The sequence below is a fragment of the Palaemon carinicauda genome, chromosome 8, assembly GCF_036898095.1.
Source record: "Palaemon carinicauda isolate YSFRI2023 chromosome 8, ASM3689809v2, whole genome shotgun sequence".
In the NCBI taxonomy this organism is placed as follows: domain Eukaryota; kingdom Metazoa; phylum Arthropoda; class Malacostraca; order Decapoda; family Palaemonidae; genus Palaemon; species Palaemon carinicauda.
Genome location: NC_090732.1, coordinates 42,819,533 through 42,834,532, shown reverse-complemented (window position 1 = coordinate 42,834,532; position 15,000 = coordinate 42,819,533). Strand labels below are relative to the sequence as shown.

At 48.6% G+C, this 15,000-nt stretch overlaps 1 protein-coding gene across 1 annotated transcript in view; it reads right to left on the bottom strand.

Annotated features, from left to right (window-relative positions):
- Positions 1 to 15,000, bottom strand: part of LOC137645725 (putative autophagy-related protein 11) — a 507,493-nt gene that overhangs the window by 143,613 nt on the left and 348,880 nt on the right. The window contains exon 5 of the mRNA XM_068378611.1: positions 755 to 995. Coding sequence (XP_068234712.1) covers positions 755 to 995 — 241 coding nt within the window. The remainder of the gene's footprint in view (positions 1 to 754; positions 996 to 15,000) is intronic.

The window sequence follows — 15,000 nt, the reverse complement described above, 5'->3', positions numbered from 1 at the left end:
TTCCATTAAGAGTTCAGCTTCCTAATCTAAATGTGATGGAACAAAAATAGCTTTTAATGAATTTGCCAGGTAATTTGTTGAAGGACTACCATTCATGTATCGTGAATTCAGGACAAAGTATGCTAGAAAAATAGCCATCATTATCTGCATTTACTTGAATCCTCTTTAGTTACGGTCTACTAGCCGGGAAGATCAACCTAGGGAGTGCCTGACACAAGTTCCAACAGGGTTGAAGTGAGAATACACACAAAAAGTCGGGCATTCATCCTTTGTACCCCAGACGTAAAAATTATTATTGTATGGGGATTTAATGGTTTATCCATGGAAATAATTATGTGGTCTCTATGACATGGAAAAAAATGTGCAATCATACCCTCTTAGATACTTTTTTAAAGAATTAAAGTACAGGCCTGAACAGTACATAATATTGTGGTGTATTACTTTTGCCCAAGAATTGTACTTCTACTAGTACATTACAATGTAATGTATGTCATCTTCAACTTCTTTAAAAGTATACTTAAAAATATATTATGTAAAAATAAATTGTATTTTACTTGAATATTATTGTAGATCATAAAGCAAAATTGAAATTGACAAATTAGAATAATCTTGAAATTTTGTTCATGTTCATAATAAAAATTTTTAATAAGATACAGAAAATTCATAATACTATTACTCGTTTATTTCTTATCATAATTACTATCAAACTGAAAGCAGGTAAAAAAGATCAGCTTATACAAAACATCTCACTTACATGTTTTTCAGCTCATTTTGCTCATCATGTTGTGACTGCAACAATGAAGGCTCTGAGTCAACAAATTTTTTCTGACTTGATGGAAAGTAATCAGAGATAGTATTTGTTACCACAAATGAACTGTCAAGAGCTTTAAAAAGTTGTTTATCTGCTGGATTATTATGTAGGGATGTCTGATTTTGCAGTCGAACACTTACAACAAGTCTTTCTGCACATGGTATTAATGCTCTATATTTTCCCCCTGAAAAGAGAAAAACCAATTAAACATCATAATTCAATTTATAAAAGAATGTAAAATTTGTTTTATAATGAGCATACAACTTATAATTAACTCAATATGTTGTGACTGAATGTCACATACATACTTCATTCAAGATTCAAATAAAATAATCCTAGTTGTCAGCTCTGATTACAAGCTTCATGTATCATCAGATTCTCAGTAGGTGGGAGCCTTACTTTTCATGTTTATCTTTGTAGAAAAAAAAAACTTCTGCTTCTTGGCTTCTAGCTGGTCATTCCTGTATATTTGATAATCACATTTTCCTTTTTTTTTAAACTACACTAATAAAGAGTATGATTCAGATTAATTATTAATGCCATACGATAACAATGATTTATCTCTCTCCATTAGTTTTTTGTTTCGTGACTATTTAGGTATACGAATTGAAAAAGTTATACTGTATACAGTATGTAATTTTTAAAATTAGTCAGGTATGTGCAATCTTCATTATCAATTTACCTAGACATTGTTTTAAATGCAAAACAATTAAGATAATTTGGACACAATAGACCCTAATTCTGTGTTCCATGCAAAAAAAAACCCTGATTTTTCATCAATTATTCGTTACACTCCATGTGCTGTTCTTGATGATGAAAAGATGAATTATGGCCTATTTATTGAGTTTTCTAGCATCATAACATCATAGGATATTGATGGTACTCAAGATGACTATATCTCAAATCAGGAAAGGCTACGCTTAAAGAAAGTGAAGCAAAATATAGGAGGAAATATTTGGGTAAAAGAAGTGGTTCTGATGAGAATAATTTTAACTACATCATCCACAGGTGTTGTTGGTGAAGCATGTTCTCTGGGGTTCTTGATATAGTTTCTTTAGCCAATAATGTAAATATAAAATAAAATAAAAAGTAATTTCTATATCTTACTAGCTATACAAAACTGTCTTTTAAAATAGAGGAGGCCTTCACTGACTCTGGAACTTCTGTTGTATTCATTAACATGACAAATTTGGAGATAATATTTATTTTTCCTAATGATACAAACCTTTAGCTATTTATTAGGGGTATTTTTTTCGGCGAAGCTGAAAGGACGAGCCTTTAAAATTTAGCGAGGTTAACTACTCATTCCACTAATTAGCAGGGGTAGGGGGGGTAGCACGGTACCACTCCCACACTTGTGATTTAGCTCACTTTGCTTGGAGGTAGGATTTCAAGGAGGATAAGGTTGGGGGGTAAGTTTGTATAAGTAGCTAAAGGTTTGTATCATTAGAAAAATAAAAATCATTTCCGAATTTGTCATTTGTTCCATAACTGGAATACAAACCTACACTATTTATTAGGGGTGACTACTCCATTAGGAGGGTGGTTGTCCCTGCCAAAATGGTTTTTTGGCTACCAGGCGGTTCCTTATTTTAAATAGGTATGAACCAAAAATAAGGGGTCCCTAACAACTCGCTAAACCTTGCTACGCAAGGTACGCAACCCATGCAAGCTGTTTATTAAGATATTTAGTAGTGTGACTGTTCAGGTAAAGGTTATTCCGTGTCTTTGTAGGAAAAAATGTTGTAACCAAAATTTTCCCAATACCACCTCGCCAGGGTAGGGGGATGCAACAGTACTAACTAAACACTAGGTACATAAGGAAGCATGGTTTACATGCAGTGGTTTGAGGTCAGCTTGTACAGGGAACCCAAGATGCTGCTTTCCCCAAGAGAGGGGAGAATGAAGAAAAGAATAAGAGCCAGTCAAACCTTTTCATTTACAGAGACTAAAACCAGGTAACCGTGCCCTCAACCTTCTGCAACTTGTCCAATAAGGAGCTTGAGATATTATACCAGCTGTTATGCAGCCACCGCAAGGCCGACAGAGAACGTATCGAGCCTCCTGTGGGTCTCGTCATGCAGGTAGTGGGCTGTGAATGTATTTTGATGTTTCCACACCCCACCCTTTAGAACCAGCGTCACTGAAAAGTTTCTCTTGAAGGCCAGGACCGTAGCTACTCCCCTGACATCGTGGACTCTGGGGCGACGTGAAGGAAGAGGGTCTGTATTCAGGGCATGGTTTATGACCCTACGAATCCAAGCAGAGATGGTGTTCTTGGTGACCCTCCTCTTGTTCCTCCCTGTGCTGACGAAAAGTGAGGGCATACGGGGGGGGGTGGGCTGCGGTTGTTCTCAAGAAGTAAAGCCTCAAACTCCTAACTGGGCAGAGTAAGAGATGATCAGGGTCATCTGTTAGAGTGGAGACTTGCAATACGGAAGAAATCGAAATGGGATCTGCCACTCCAAGATTCTGAGTCTTGGCAACAAACTCAGGGACGAAGCTGAACGTTACCTCTCCCCATCCCCTTGAATGGGCGATGTAAAATGAGAGACCATTAAGTTCACCGACTCGTTTGGCTAAAGCCAAAGCTAGTAAGAACACCGTCTTCCAAGTCAGGTGGCAATCTGTTGCCTGGCGTAATGGTTCAAAAGGAGGTCTCTTCAGAGACCTGAGAACTAGTATCACTTTCCACGGGAGAGGTCATATTTCCGACTGAGGACAGGTAAGTTCATATCTCCGTATGAGTAAAGAAAGTTCCAGCAATGAGGAAATATCCATTCCATTCAGTCTAAGGATAGCCTTTTACCGCCATGACTGAAAAGCGCATTTCTTCACGCAAATACTGTACATAAGAAACTCCGCTATTGCTGGAATAATGGCATCGAGAGGAGAGATACCCCTTTATTATTATTATTATCATCATTATTTGCTAAACTACAACCCTAGTAGGAAAAGCAGGATACTGTAAGTCCAGGGTCTCCAACAGAGAAAATAGCCCAGTGAGGAAAGGAAACAAGGAAAAATAAAATATTCTAAGAACAGTAACATTAAAATAAATATCTCCTATATGAATTACAAAAACTTTAAACAAACAAGAGAAAAAAGATACAATAGTGTGCTCGAGTGTACCCTCAAGCAAGAGAACTCCAAACCAAGATAGTGAAAGACCATAGTACAGAGGCTATGGCACTACCCAAGACTAGAAAACAATGATTTAATTTTGGAGTGAGCTTCTCCTAGAAGACACCAACCACAGAAGACTTTCCACTATGCCTGGTAGACTGTTGCTGATGATTTCCTCAGGTATCCAAACATCCTGCTACAAGTTGCAAAAATCCTCTCTGAGTGAGGAGATGCTGGATAGTCTTCAGGCAGCATGAAGTTGTAGTGAAGCTACAGCTTTGTGGAAGATGTTGGCATATGGTTGTCTGAGTAGATTGTGTCGCGGAGCGAGCTCTCCTAAAGACTCCGTCAGGAGTTGCAGAAGGTCTGGAAACCATTCTGCATGATGCCATAGCAGAGCTAGGAGAGTTATTGAGAGGTTGACCGATGTTCTGGCCTTGCTGAGTACCCTCCTCATCAGACAGAACGGGGGAAAGGCGTAGAAATCAAAGTTGTCCCACCGTTGTTGGGATGCATCTTGCCAGAGAGCCTTGGAGTCTGAGACTGGGAAGCAGTACAACGTGAGCTTGAAGTTCAGGGCCGTTGCAAAGAAATCAGGACTTTCTTGGCTACTAGATGATCCAAAGACCACTCAATACTCACTATCCGAGATGCTATGCTCAGGTTGTCGACGAGCACATTCGTCTTACCTGGAATGAAGTGTGCCGATAGTGGTGTCGACTGAATCTCGGCCCATTTTAGTATCTCTACTGATAGATGGGCTAGGGGCTGCGAACAAGTATCTCCTTGATTGTTGATGCAAGCCACTACTGTGGTGTCGCTCATCACCACCACTGAGTAGCCCGCCAGAAACTGATGGAACTGTTGAAGGGCCAAGTAGACAGCCTTCATCTCTAAGAGATTTATGTGGAGGTATTCTTTTGACTCTGACCAGAGTCCTGAGGACGTGTGGTGCAGCACATGGAAAACACCCCCTCCCCCTTTTTTTTTTTTGCAACCTCTGAGAACAGCATCAAATCTGGGGGGAGGACAAAAAGATCCACTCCTTTTCGTAGATTCTCGTCTGACACCCACCATTCGAAGTCCTTCCGTTCCACTGGTCCCACTGGGATCAAGGTGTCCAAGGAGCCGAAGGCTTGATTCCACCTGGACTTGAGTCGCCACTGGAGAGATCGAATCCTGAGGCAACAGTTGTGAACTAGATGGGCCAGGAAAGATAGGTGTCTAAGGAGACAGACACTTCTGGGTTGGATGTTCTTCTCATCTGAGAAAGGGTCTTGTAATCTTTCTCAGCCTCATTATCCTGTCTTCTGATGGGAAGGCTTTGTGAAGATTGGTGTCTATGACCATACCTAAGTATACCAGTCTCTGCGTAGGAACAGGAAAAACTTCACGATCCCCATATCTTGGCAAAGCCTCAGAAGTTTGTCTCGGTGTTGAAGAAGGGTTGACACAGAGTTTGCTATGATTAGCCAGTCATCCAGATAACAGAGGAGACAGATGCCGATCCTGTGTGCCCAAGATGACACTAGGGTGAACACTCTGAAGACTTGAGGTGCTGTGGAAAGACTTAACCACAGCACCTTGAACTGGTACTTCCTATTGTCTAAGCTGAAGTACATGAAGTCCTGTGGTCTTACTGCTTGTCTGACTGTGTCTGCCGTCTCCATGCTAAAGGGAGTTTGCTTGACAAACTCCTTCAAAACTGAGAGGTTGACACCCTAGAAAAAGTCGACTGAAGAAGCCAGGACACCCGTCGAGGACCTCTTTGAAAACCGCCCTTCTTCAATAAGGTCTGGACTTCTGCCCAGGGGCTTGCACCTTTGCTGATCCCATCGCAAACGAGTCTATTGGCCCTGGATTCTTGATCAGGGGAGGGAGAGAGGTCGTGAACAGGACACGATACCCTGAACAAATCACGGAAACTGTCCAGGGGGGGAGTGCCTACCCTAGCATTTGTGGCCTCGGCCGCGCTCTCTAGAATGTCTTCCTCCCCTGGAGGACTTTGTGCCTTTCCTGTCCTTGGTCGGAAAGGGCTTTTTAGACAACGTTGGCTACGTTGTTGTATTGTTCGTCAAGGTCTTGGCTGGACGGAACTGCTGAGGAGCTGGTGGTTTATAGTACCTGGATGTCAAGGCCCTACGGAGGAGGGAGTTCTGGTGAGACTTCCTCCACCTCTCTGCAGAGTGTTCCACGTCTTTAGGCTCAAAAAGAGAGGACCCCTCTAGAGAGGAGTTCCAGAGCCTTGCGATCTCGGCATTCGGGACCTGCTGATGGAATCTCTCAGACACCGCATCATGTTTTCAAGATGGAGTTTGCCCACAAGTACGAGACTTGGTGGGCGAGAAACTTGATGGTCCAGCGCCTGAGAGGAGGAAGGTTTCCATAGCTTTCCTGGTACCTTCCTTGGAAAAATCCTCAGTCGTACCAAGATTCCCAAGGTCCCCAACCAAAGCTCAAACCACGAAGTAGCCTGTGTGGCATACTTCGTGACCTTTTCCTGATTGAGGATATCAACTGCCGAGAAAGAGACCTGATGGTTTGAGAGCCTCTCAAGAGAGACCCTCTTGGTTAGCTCTTCCAGAGAGTGGTGGAGTGAAAGAGCTGGACGAGGCTCGTCCAAGACCACATAGTACCTTCTCTGCTGGACACGGGGAGGCAGGAGGAGCTTGGCGGTAGAGCCTGATCGGTGAGAGTAGGAGAAGTCGGAGAGCTGTTGGGCGATCTTTGCCCGGGCACTCTTCAGCCCTTGAGCCTTGAGACCAGGGCAAGGCTGCATTGGTCTTTGAGGGCTTCACGATCTAAGACCGTGTTTTTGCCTTCTAGTGGTTGTATCTCCGGATCGGTAAACCCCTGGAGTACCCTGATGAGTGTCAGGACTTGCCAGAAGGCATGGTTTGACTCTCTGCTCCCACTCTGAAGTGGGACTGGCAGCGAAGTCTCCTTCTTCTACCCTGGAGAGCTCATCTCGGGGTGTGTCGTGAACATCCCTTGAGTGACTGGTGGTTCTTGTAGACTTGGAGGTCCTTGAAGAGGACTTTGGTAGAATTTTAGAGTCCTTCGATTCCTTACGGGGAAGGAGATAAAACTCTAACGGGGAAGGAGATAAAACTCTAACATTGAAGGTCTGTTGTTGTCTTTCCTAGTTTACACCGAAGGTGGAGGGCTCTCCGTGCGAGGGGAATTTTCCTCCGAAGGTAGAAGGGATGATATCCAACCCTCGCAAGGCTCCATCGGCAGAGGTGAGGTGAGATAGGACAGGTCTTGAAGACCTAACAGGAGTCACCTTCAACCTAGGGGTATGTCACAGCGTTGGAGACTCCTCTTTTTCTCTTCAGGGGAGAAGCAGCCAAGGTTCTTTGCAGGTGCTCTGCTGGTGCCGACGGATGTTGAGGTCTCACAAAAGCGAGAAGAAAGAGCAGGCCAGAAGGCTTGTACGACTGATCTGACCATGGCAATGAACCAGGGCTTCTTGTTGATGGAAGCACTGTCAGAAAGACCTCCTGAAGAGAAAGGGACCGAAGGTTCCCTTTGAAGAGTCTCTACCGGTGGATGACACTATGGTACGCCTTTGAAGATATCTTCGGAATCTTGAACCGTTCTGTGGAGCCCTTTCCCTCTTTCCCCGGCAGTAGCGTTGTGATGCGTATGCGGGGAGGGGAATGGGGCGACGGCGACCTGTTGGAACATCTACCTTTCTGTTCCTTCTGATGGCACCATTTCCTTAAAGTCGGAGAATCCTGTCCTACTGGTATGAGTCTGTGAGTTGGCGAGTGCGTGTGTGCAGGAGAGTGCTGGCGCGTTGGCGAGCGCTTGCGGGCAGTAGACCACTGGTGCGCAGGAAAGTGCAGGTACATTGGAGAGCGCTGACACGAAGGAGAGCGCTAGCGCAAGTGGGAGAGCGCATGTAGGCAGGCGAGCGCGAGCGAGTAGGTGAGTGCTGGCAAGCTTGAGAGCGCTGACACGAAGGAGAGCGCTAGCGCAAGTGGGAGAGTGCATGTGGGCAGGCGAGCGTGAGCGAGTAGGTGAGTGCTGGCGAGCTTGAGAGCGCTGACACGCAGGAGAGTGCTGGCGAGCTGGAGAGCGCTGTCAAGCTGGAGAGCGCTGGCGCGCAGGAGAGCTCTACCTCGCAGGAGAGTGCTGACGTGCTGTATAGCGCTGACGTACTGGTGAGCGCTGTTGTGCTGGAGAGCACTGGTGTGTCGGCGAGCTGGTAAACTCTGAGGTACTAGAGAGCGCGGACGCGCCAGAGAGTGCTGGGGCGCTGGAGAGCGCTGAAGAGCTAGTGAGTGCTGACAAGCTGTTGGTGAGCGCTGGCTCGCAGCTGAAGGCTTTACAGGAGCACAAGCTCGCTAACGAGTAGGAGAGCGTTGTGCAGGAAGCATCAGCGAAGGTGCACAAGGAAGGCCCTTGCTGGAACAAGCAAGGGCGAGTGATGTGTGGTCACACGGCGAGCAGCCAGGTTTAGAATAGGAGTCAGGAACAGAGAAGGCAGGTCAGAAGGTCGGCTAGATGCAGACAACTGGTGCGTTGGTAGGTCAGGAACAGGGATGTGTCCTTTGGAAGGGCGAACATCCACCGAAGGTGATCGCACGATGCACAGAGGAGTCCAAGGCCAAAGTCCGAGGACTAGCGGCAGTGTCGTTAAGAGAAGGTTCAGGAAAAGGCGTAGGTCGAGGGCCACAAGACGATGTATGAAAAGGCTCCTCTGGGGGGAAGGCTATGTAGAAGAGGCTGAAGAGCCAAAAAGGCGCCTTTTCACAGATGGTGAAGGTACACCTCTAAGGCAAAGAAAAGGGCGAACCCTGCAGGAACGTTGACGCCATCTGGGGGCCGGTGGATCAGCAAGCTGACTTTTGGATGTAGCAGTCCTCCTCAGGAATCTCTATGAGTGAACTCCTCCGAGGAGGAAAACCACTCGCAGGAGAGACTGATGAAGGACTCTGCTTCCCCCTCGAAGGATGTACAGGAACGGGGGAAGCTCAGTCAGCAGCAACAGCGGAAGAGTTCGAAAGAGCCGGAGCATCAGCAGAAAGGGCAGCAGATGAAGCCTCTGACACTACTACGTTAACGCAGGACAGAGGATCCAACTCCAAAGTCAATGAGGGCTGCATACTAGCACCATGGATGAGAAGTTGCAGTAAGGTATCCTTGGAGGGCGGACCCGTTAGCCCCAAGGATGACCACACCTGTACAAAGGGAGAAAGAGACAAGGCCTCACCCAGGGGGAGAGGTGCAGCCGCTTCGCTAGGGGAAGCAACACCATCTCTCAAGGACCGGGATTGACCATCAGTTAAAGGGCCTACATTACTACTCAATGGTCTCTTGGCAGAGGCCAAACAAGCAGGAGCTTCGAAGACTTCAGGAGATACCCCGCCATCCTGGAAGCAGTCTTATCCGAGAATCCCTCTTTCTTTAGCAGGCGCTTGATAACCTCCACGCGTGTAACCTCAGGCTCTGGGGGGTTTTTGTGTAACCTTAGAAAGTGAGGTTAGCTTAGCAGATCTTCTCTTGCCGGAAGGGGCCACGGAGGAAGGGTGGACAGGTCATGTAGATCCGCGAACAACTCTCTCTCCGGCCACCAGGGCGCTACCAAAGTCATCTTTGTAGACCTCGACTGCCTTAGCCTGTTGAGCACCTGCCTGATAATCCCGAAGGGGGGAAAGGCATAAACGTCGAGACCGTCTCACGAATGTTGGAAGGCGTCTTCGAACGCTGCTGTCGGATCTGGTACAGGGGAGCAGAATACTGGTAGCTGTGCATTGAGCCTTGTTGCGAACAGGTCTATCACCGGAGAGCCCCAAAGCTGGAGAACCTCCTGTGCCACCTGCGGATGAAGAGACCATTCCGACCCTACTACCTGTCCTGTCGAGGCCGTCAGCTAGGACGTTTCTCTTCCAAGGAATGAACCTGGCCGTGAGCAGAATATGGTTCCTTTCGGTCCATTCCAGGAATTGAGCTGTGAGGTCGCACAGTTCCCTTGATCTTAGGCCTCCTTGTTTCTTGATGTATGCCACTACCGTGGCGTTGTCGCACATGAGTGCCACCGAGTTTCCCCGAAGAAGACAGGCGAATGATGCCAGGGCCTTTTGTACTGCCATGAGCTCAAGCATATTGATGTGTCGGGCTCTTTCCTCCATTGACCACTTTCCCCCTGCTGTTTCTTCGAGGAGATAAGCTCCCCACCCCTGTTTCGATGCGTCCGTGAAGAGCAGCATCTCCGGAGGAGCAGAAGCGAACGGTATCCCTTTCAGAGTGTTCCTCCTGTCGGACCACCAGAGGAGCATGGCCTTGGAGTACGGGCACACCATGACTACTTTTTGCGGGGACTCCTCCGCTGACCAGAGGTCCTTCAGGTTCCATTGTATTGGTCTCACCTTGAGCCTCCCTTGCGGAACCAATTTTTCCAACGAGACCAGGTGTCCCACGAGTCTCTGCCAATCCTTGGCTCTCATTGGAGCATCTGCTAGAAACGAGCGAGTCACTTGGTCCAGATTGTCCAGTCTCTCCTGGGAGGGAAACGCTCTCGCCAGCTGGGAGTCCAGGACCATCCCTAGGTAAGTCATCCTGGTGGCTGGGACTAACTGGGACTTCTCGAGGTTGATTGTAATCCCGAGTTCCCTGCAGAACTATACAAGTTGAGTGCCCTGATCCTTTAAGACTGCCTCTGAGGCTGAAAGCAGCAACCAGTCATCGAGGTATCTGATCAGCCTGATGCCCTGTTTGTGTGCCCAGACTGAGACCAGGGTGAACACCCTTGTGAACACCTGCGGAGCTGTTGACAGGGGCCGAAGCAGAGGGTCTTGAACAGCAGGGACTGGGAGCCCCACTTTACTCTGAGGAACTTCCTGCTGGAGGGGTGTACGGGGATTTGAAAATATGCATCCTTGAGATCCAGGGACATCATGAAATCCCCTTCTCTCAAGGCCGCCAACAACAACTTCAGCGTGTCCATCTTGAAGGAGGTCTTCTTGATGAACTTGTTCAGAGCCGAGAGGTCGATGACTGGTCTCCAGCCTCCCGTAGCTTTCTCTACCAGGAAGAGCCTGCTGTAAAATCCTGGGGAAGGTTCATGGATGTGCTGTAAGGCTCCTTGTTCAACATGGCCTCCACTTCTGCTTGCAGGGTCGCTCTGCTCGATGTTCGGGGATCAGAGGGGGAGGATCTGACAGGAAGGGAATCCTGTATCCCTCCCTGAGAACTGTCTCTGTCCACGGATCTGCACCGTTGTCTCGCGATGCTTGCCAATATCGTTTGGGGTATCCACCACCTGAGGCGTGGGAAGGTGTAGGGGGCCTCTCTCCCTATCTCCTTCTGGGGAGACGGTTAGAACAGCCTCTCCTTGCGCCTGAATATCTAGGTCTAAAGGAGGCCTGGGTTGGGGCACCGCTCCTTCTGGAGGGCCGAGGAGATTGGTGCCAGGAGGAAGAGGAGGCCTCCTGCCTAGCCGGAGGCGTAGGCGGGTAGGCCCCGTCCGCTGACGATCTTCTATGCGAGGGCCGCCTTCTCACTTGCTGTCTGGGCTTGGCCGAACTCTTTAATTTTCTGACCCTCTCTATTGTCTCCGCCACTGCCTGAAGGGGGAACACGGTCTCGTCCCAGACAGGGGAGTTCCTTAGGAATTTGGCTTCTCGCTCGGGGAGCCTACGGGGCAGCCTGTTCAGCACCGTGTCCCTTCTCCTCAGAACCCAGTTTGCTGTCTGGGTAAGGGACTGGAAGGTGAGAAACTTCATCGCCTTGCCCCCCCCCCCCCCCCCCGAGCAGATCAGTTCTTGTAACAAGGCCTGGTTCTCTGGAACTGATAGGTTGTGCGCCAGTTGGAACCATGCTAGGCTGCATGCCCACCAGTCCGGCCATGAGGTTACGTTCACTAAGTCCTGGGCAGTGTCCTCCATCATGGCGGCCTCTGCTTGCGAGAACACCACCGGTGCGTTAAGGCTCCGCTCTTCGGTGTTGCCCTGGTTCAGGGTAGCGACGGCCTCTTCAAGTGTGCGGGGCCCTGAGTGCCGTCCATCTGGAACATAAAATTTTTTTTGGGTTCTAAGTCCCAGCAGGAGCTTAAAGGAACCCTGGGCTCTTAGCGAGTTTTTCGGGCCTGACACGAAGCAATCTACAAGCTCCATCCCCAGGGCGACGTAGGGTGCTAAGGGTAGGGTCAGGGATGGTTTCTGCTGGACAAGATTGTCAACCATCCTGCCCAGACCTGACGGCCAAGCTTGTTCCGACAAAGGCTGAGGTTCATCCAGCCTATGGTGGTGATGAATTAGGGCCAGAACCTTTTTATATGATGAGACCTCGTCCGAGGAGCACTCGCCTGTGTCCACCAACTCCTCAACTATGTGCCCCTTCATGTCGGCAGCACCTTCGAACACGGAAGGATCCACGGGAGCGGAGGCAGCCCTTCCCTCTTGACGGGATGGTGGAGCGGCTGCCTCCGTTGCAGATAGAGCCGCCGGGGCGGGGGTAGCTGTCGTGGCTCTACCCGCTCCTGGGGAATCCGGATGGCGCTGCTTGTTGGTCGCGGCAGCGGCAGGTTCCGTAACTTGGACGGAGCTGCCGCGACGAAGTGGCTGGGGGCTGAGCCGCCGGGTATTATCCGCGGAAGTTCCCGTCGAGCGGATGGAGCCGCTGACTTGTCGGGTAAGGGCAACAGGAAGTGTGCCAACGGCTGCACCCGACGAGCGGGTGGAGCCGAAGAGACACTGGGAAAGGGTATGGAGACGGCTCCAGCGGCCACCAAGGCAAGCACTGGGGTAGCAGCTGTCTTGCTTGACCCATGATGGTGGGAACCACTTTAACCAACCTCCTCCTCGAGAAACTCTTCTTCTTATTCCTCCTTTTCAATGACTTCGACCTCTTCCTGGCTGGGCTGGCGTGGGAGCTGGCTCTCCTTCTCCTGGACCTCTTCCGCTTCTTCCTGGCGTCCCGGCCGCTGGAGTCCTCCAACAAGAAAGAGCTGTAGGTAGAGAAACTGTCTGAGGAGAAAGAGCTGTAGGTAGAGAAACTGTCTGAGGAGAAAGAGCTGTAGGTAGAGAAACTGTCTGAGGAGAAAGAGCTGTCTGAGTCCTCTGACTCTATAACGAGTCTTCTAAGGGCCCTTGGTCTGGATACCGGGTTCAAGGGTTCCACGAAGTCCGGCGGGAGCGTAGCTGTGGGCGTTGGGGGCGCGGGGAAAGCGGATCAAGAGGCAAAACATCCCTCGAACTCCTCTTCCTGCCGCATAGGGGACCTGAAAGGTGTCCTAGGCGCTGTCCAAACAATGGAGTCGGGGTCCGAAGAACACGTGGCCCGCCTTTCTTTGTCCCGACCACCCCCGGAACCCGCTGAACCTGAAAAACACTGCAATGAGGGGGGGGGAGGTGCTGTTTCAGGCTTCCCCCCCACACTGGGTCCTCACTAGAGACGGGTCCTGCTGGCATCAGGCCTTCGTCCACAAAATAAACTTCCACCACACTAGCAGGGCCCCCACTCGTCTGTGTAGGCCCCTCTTTCACAGATTCCCCGACATCAGACTCATGGGGAGCGGCAATGGGCCGTTTTCCCGCAACGGACTTACCTCGTCCCCTACCCTGGGTAAGGGAAGATGAAGGAGAACCCCTCTCCGAAGGTGCTGAGGCAACGTTAGCGGCGAGGCGAGGCACGCTTTCTTGGGAGATCTCTTGGGCGCCTTTTTCTTCTTCGTGGCGAACAAGGACCACTGAAGTTCTATCCAGGCCTCGCACTCCGGGCACGTGGAGGACGGGGAGCAATTATTTCCTCGACATGAGGCGCACAGCTTGTGCGGGTCGACCTCCAGCTTGGACAGCCAGGCCCCACAAGACTTACCAGCTTTGGGCCCGGGACAACGCTGGGATTCCATGATAATGAAAAGCTAACAAGCAAGCAACACAAGAACACAAGGGAAAGGTAAGGAACACAAAGGGAACACGTGATGCACAAGGGATAAGGAACACAAAGGAACACGTGGTACACAAGGTGATTGGACGGGATAAGTGAGAGAGAGCGGCGAGATGATATCTACGCCGCGACCAGACGCTTACTGATGACATAGCAGCGCTTCCTCAAGCGCTGACCCCGTGGCGCCACAGGGCGAATATCCTTCCGCCCCAGAGCGCCTCGACAAGGTAACGGAGAGAGGGGGAACAATGCAAAATTCTTGGTCATTTAATGAGGAGATCCCAGATCCTCCTAAGAAAGTAGTTCGAGGTAAGTATTCCGTGTTGGAACAACTACTAATTAGCTACGATGGTGAAGATGGGTTGATTTCAATTCTAAGTACAAAACACCTAAATTCGATAAGTATAAGTACGGAAGAATTGTTATTGACTTTAATCTTTCTTCGGGGCCAAGTGGTAGTCCCTGTCTATACAAGCTTGCCGGACGGTCAAAAGCTCTTGTCTTTGTGTGATTTCACCTGGGGCTCTGATCCCGAGGTCGTTAAGAGAATCCAGACAATGTATCAAAAATATATATGGCTTATTTGAATATGAAAAACACGTCTAAATGTGCAAAATTTTTCATATATATATATATATATATATATATATATATATATATATATATATATATATATATATATATATATATGATCTGATCTGATCATTTTTTGGTGGAAGGAAAATTAGTTGTAGCAAAAGAGCGGGGGAATAGAGTAGGTGGATGTAAAAGGGAGCTAGTGAGGGTTGAAGAGCTAATAAAACCGGGGATAAAAAGTAAATATCAGGAAAGGTTGAAAATGGCATATGACAAAGTGAGAGTAAGAGAAACTGGTAATTTAGAGGAGTGGAAGTTAATAAAAGAAAATTTTGTTGGGATTGCAAGTGATGTGTGTGGCAAGAAGGTTGTTGGAGGCAGCATGAGGAAGGGCAGTGAATGGTGGAATGGAGTGAAGGTAAAAGTGGAAGAGAAAAAGAGGACTTTGGGAGAATGGCTGCAGAGTAATAGCATGGAGAAGTATGAAAAATATAGAGAGAAAAAGGTGGAAGGAAAGTACATGGTACGTGAGGCAAAGAGGGCAGCTGAACTGAGGTGGGGTCAGAGATTGGGTCAGTCATATGAAGAGA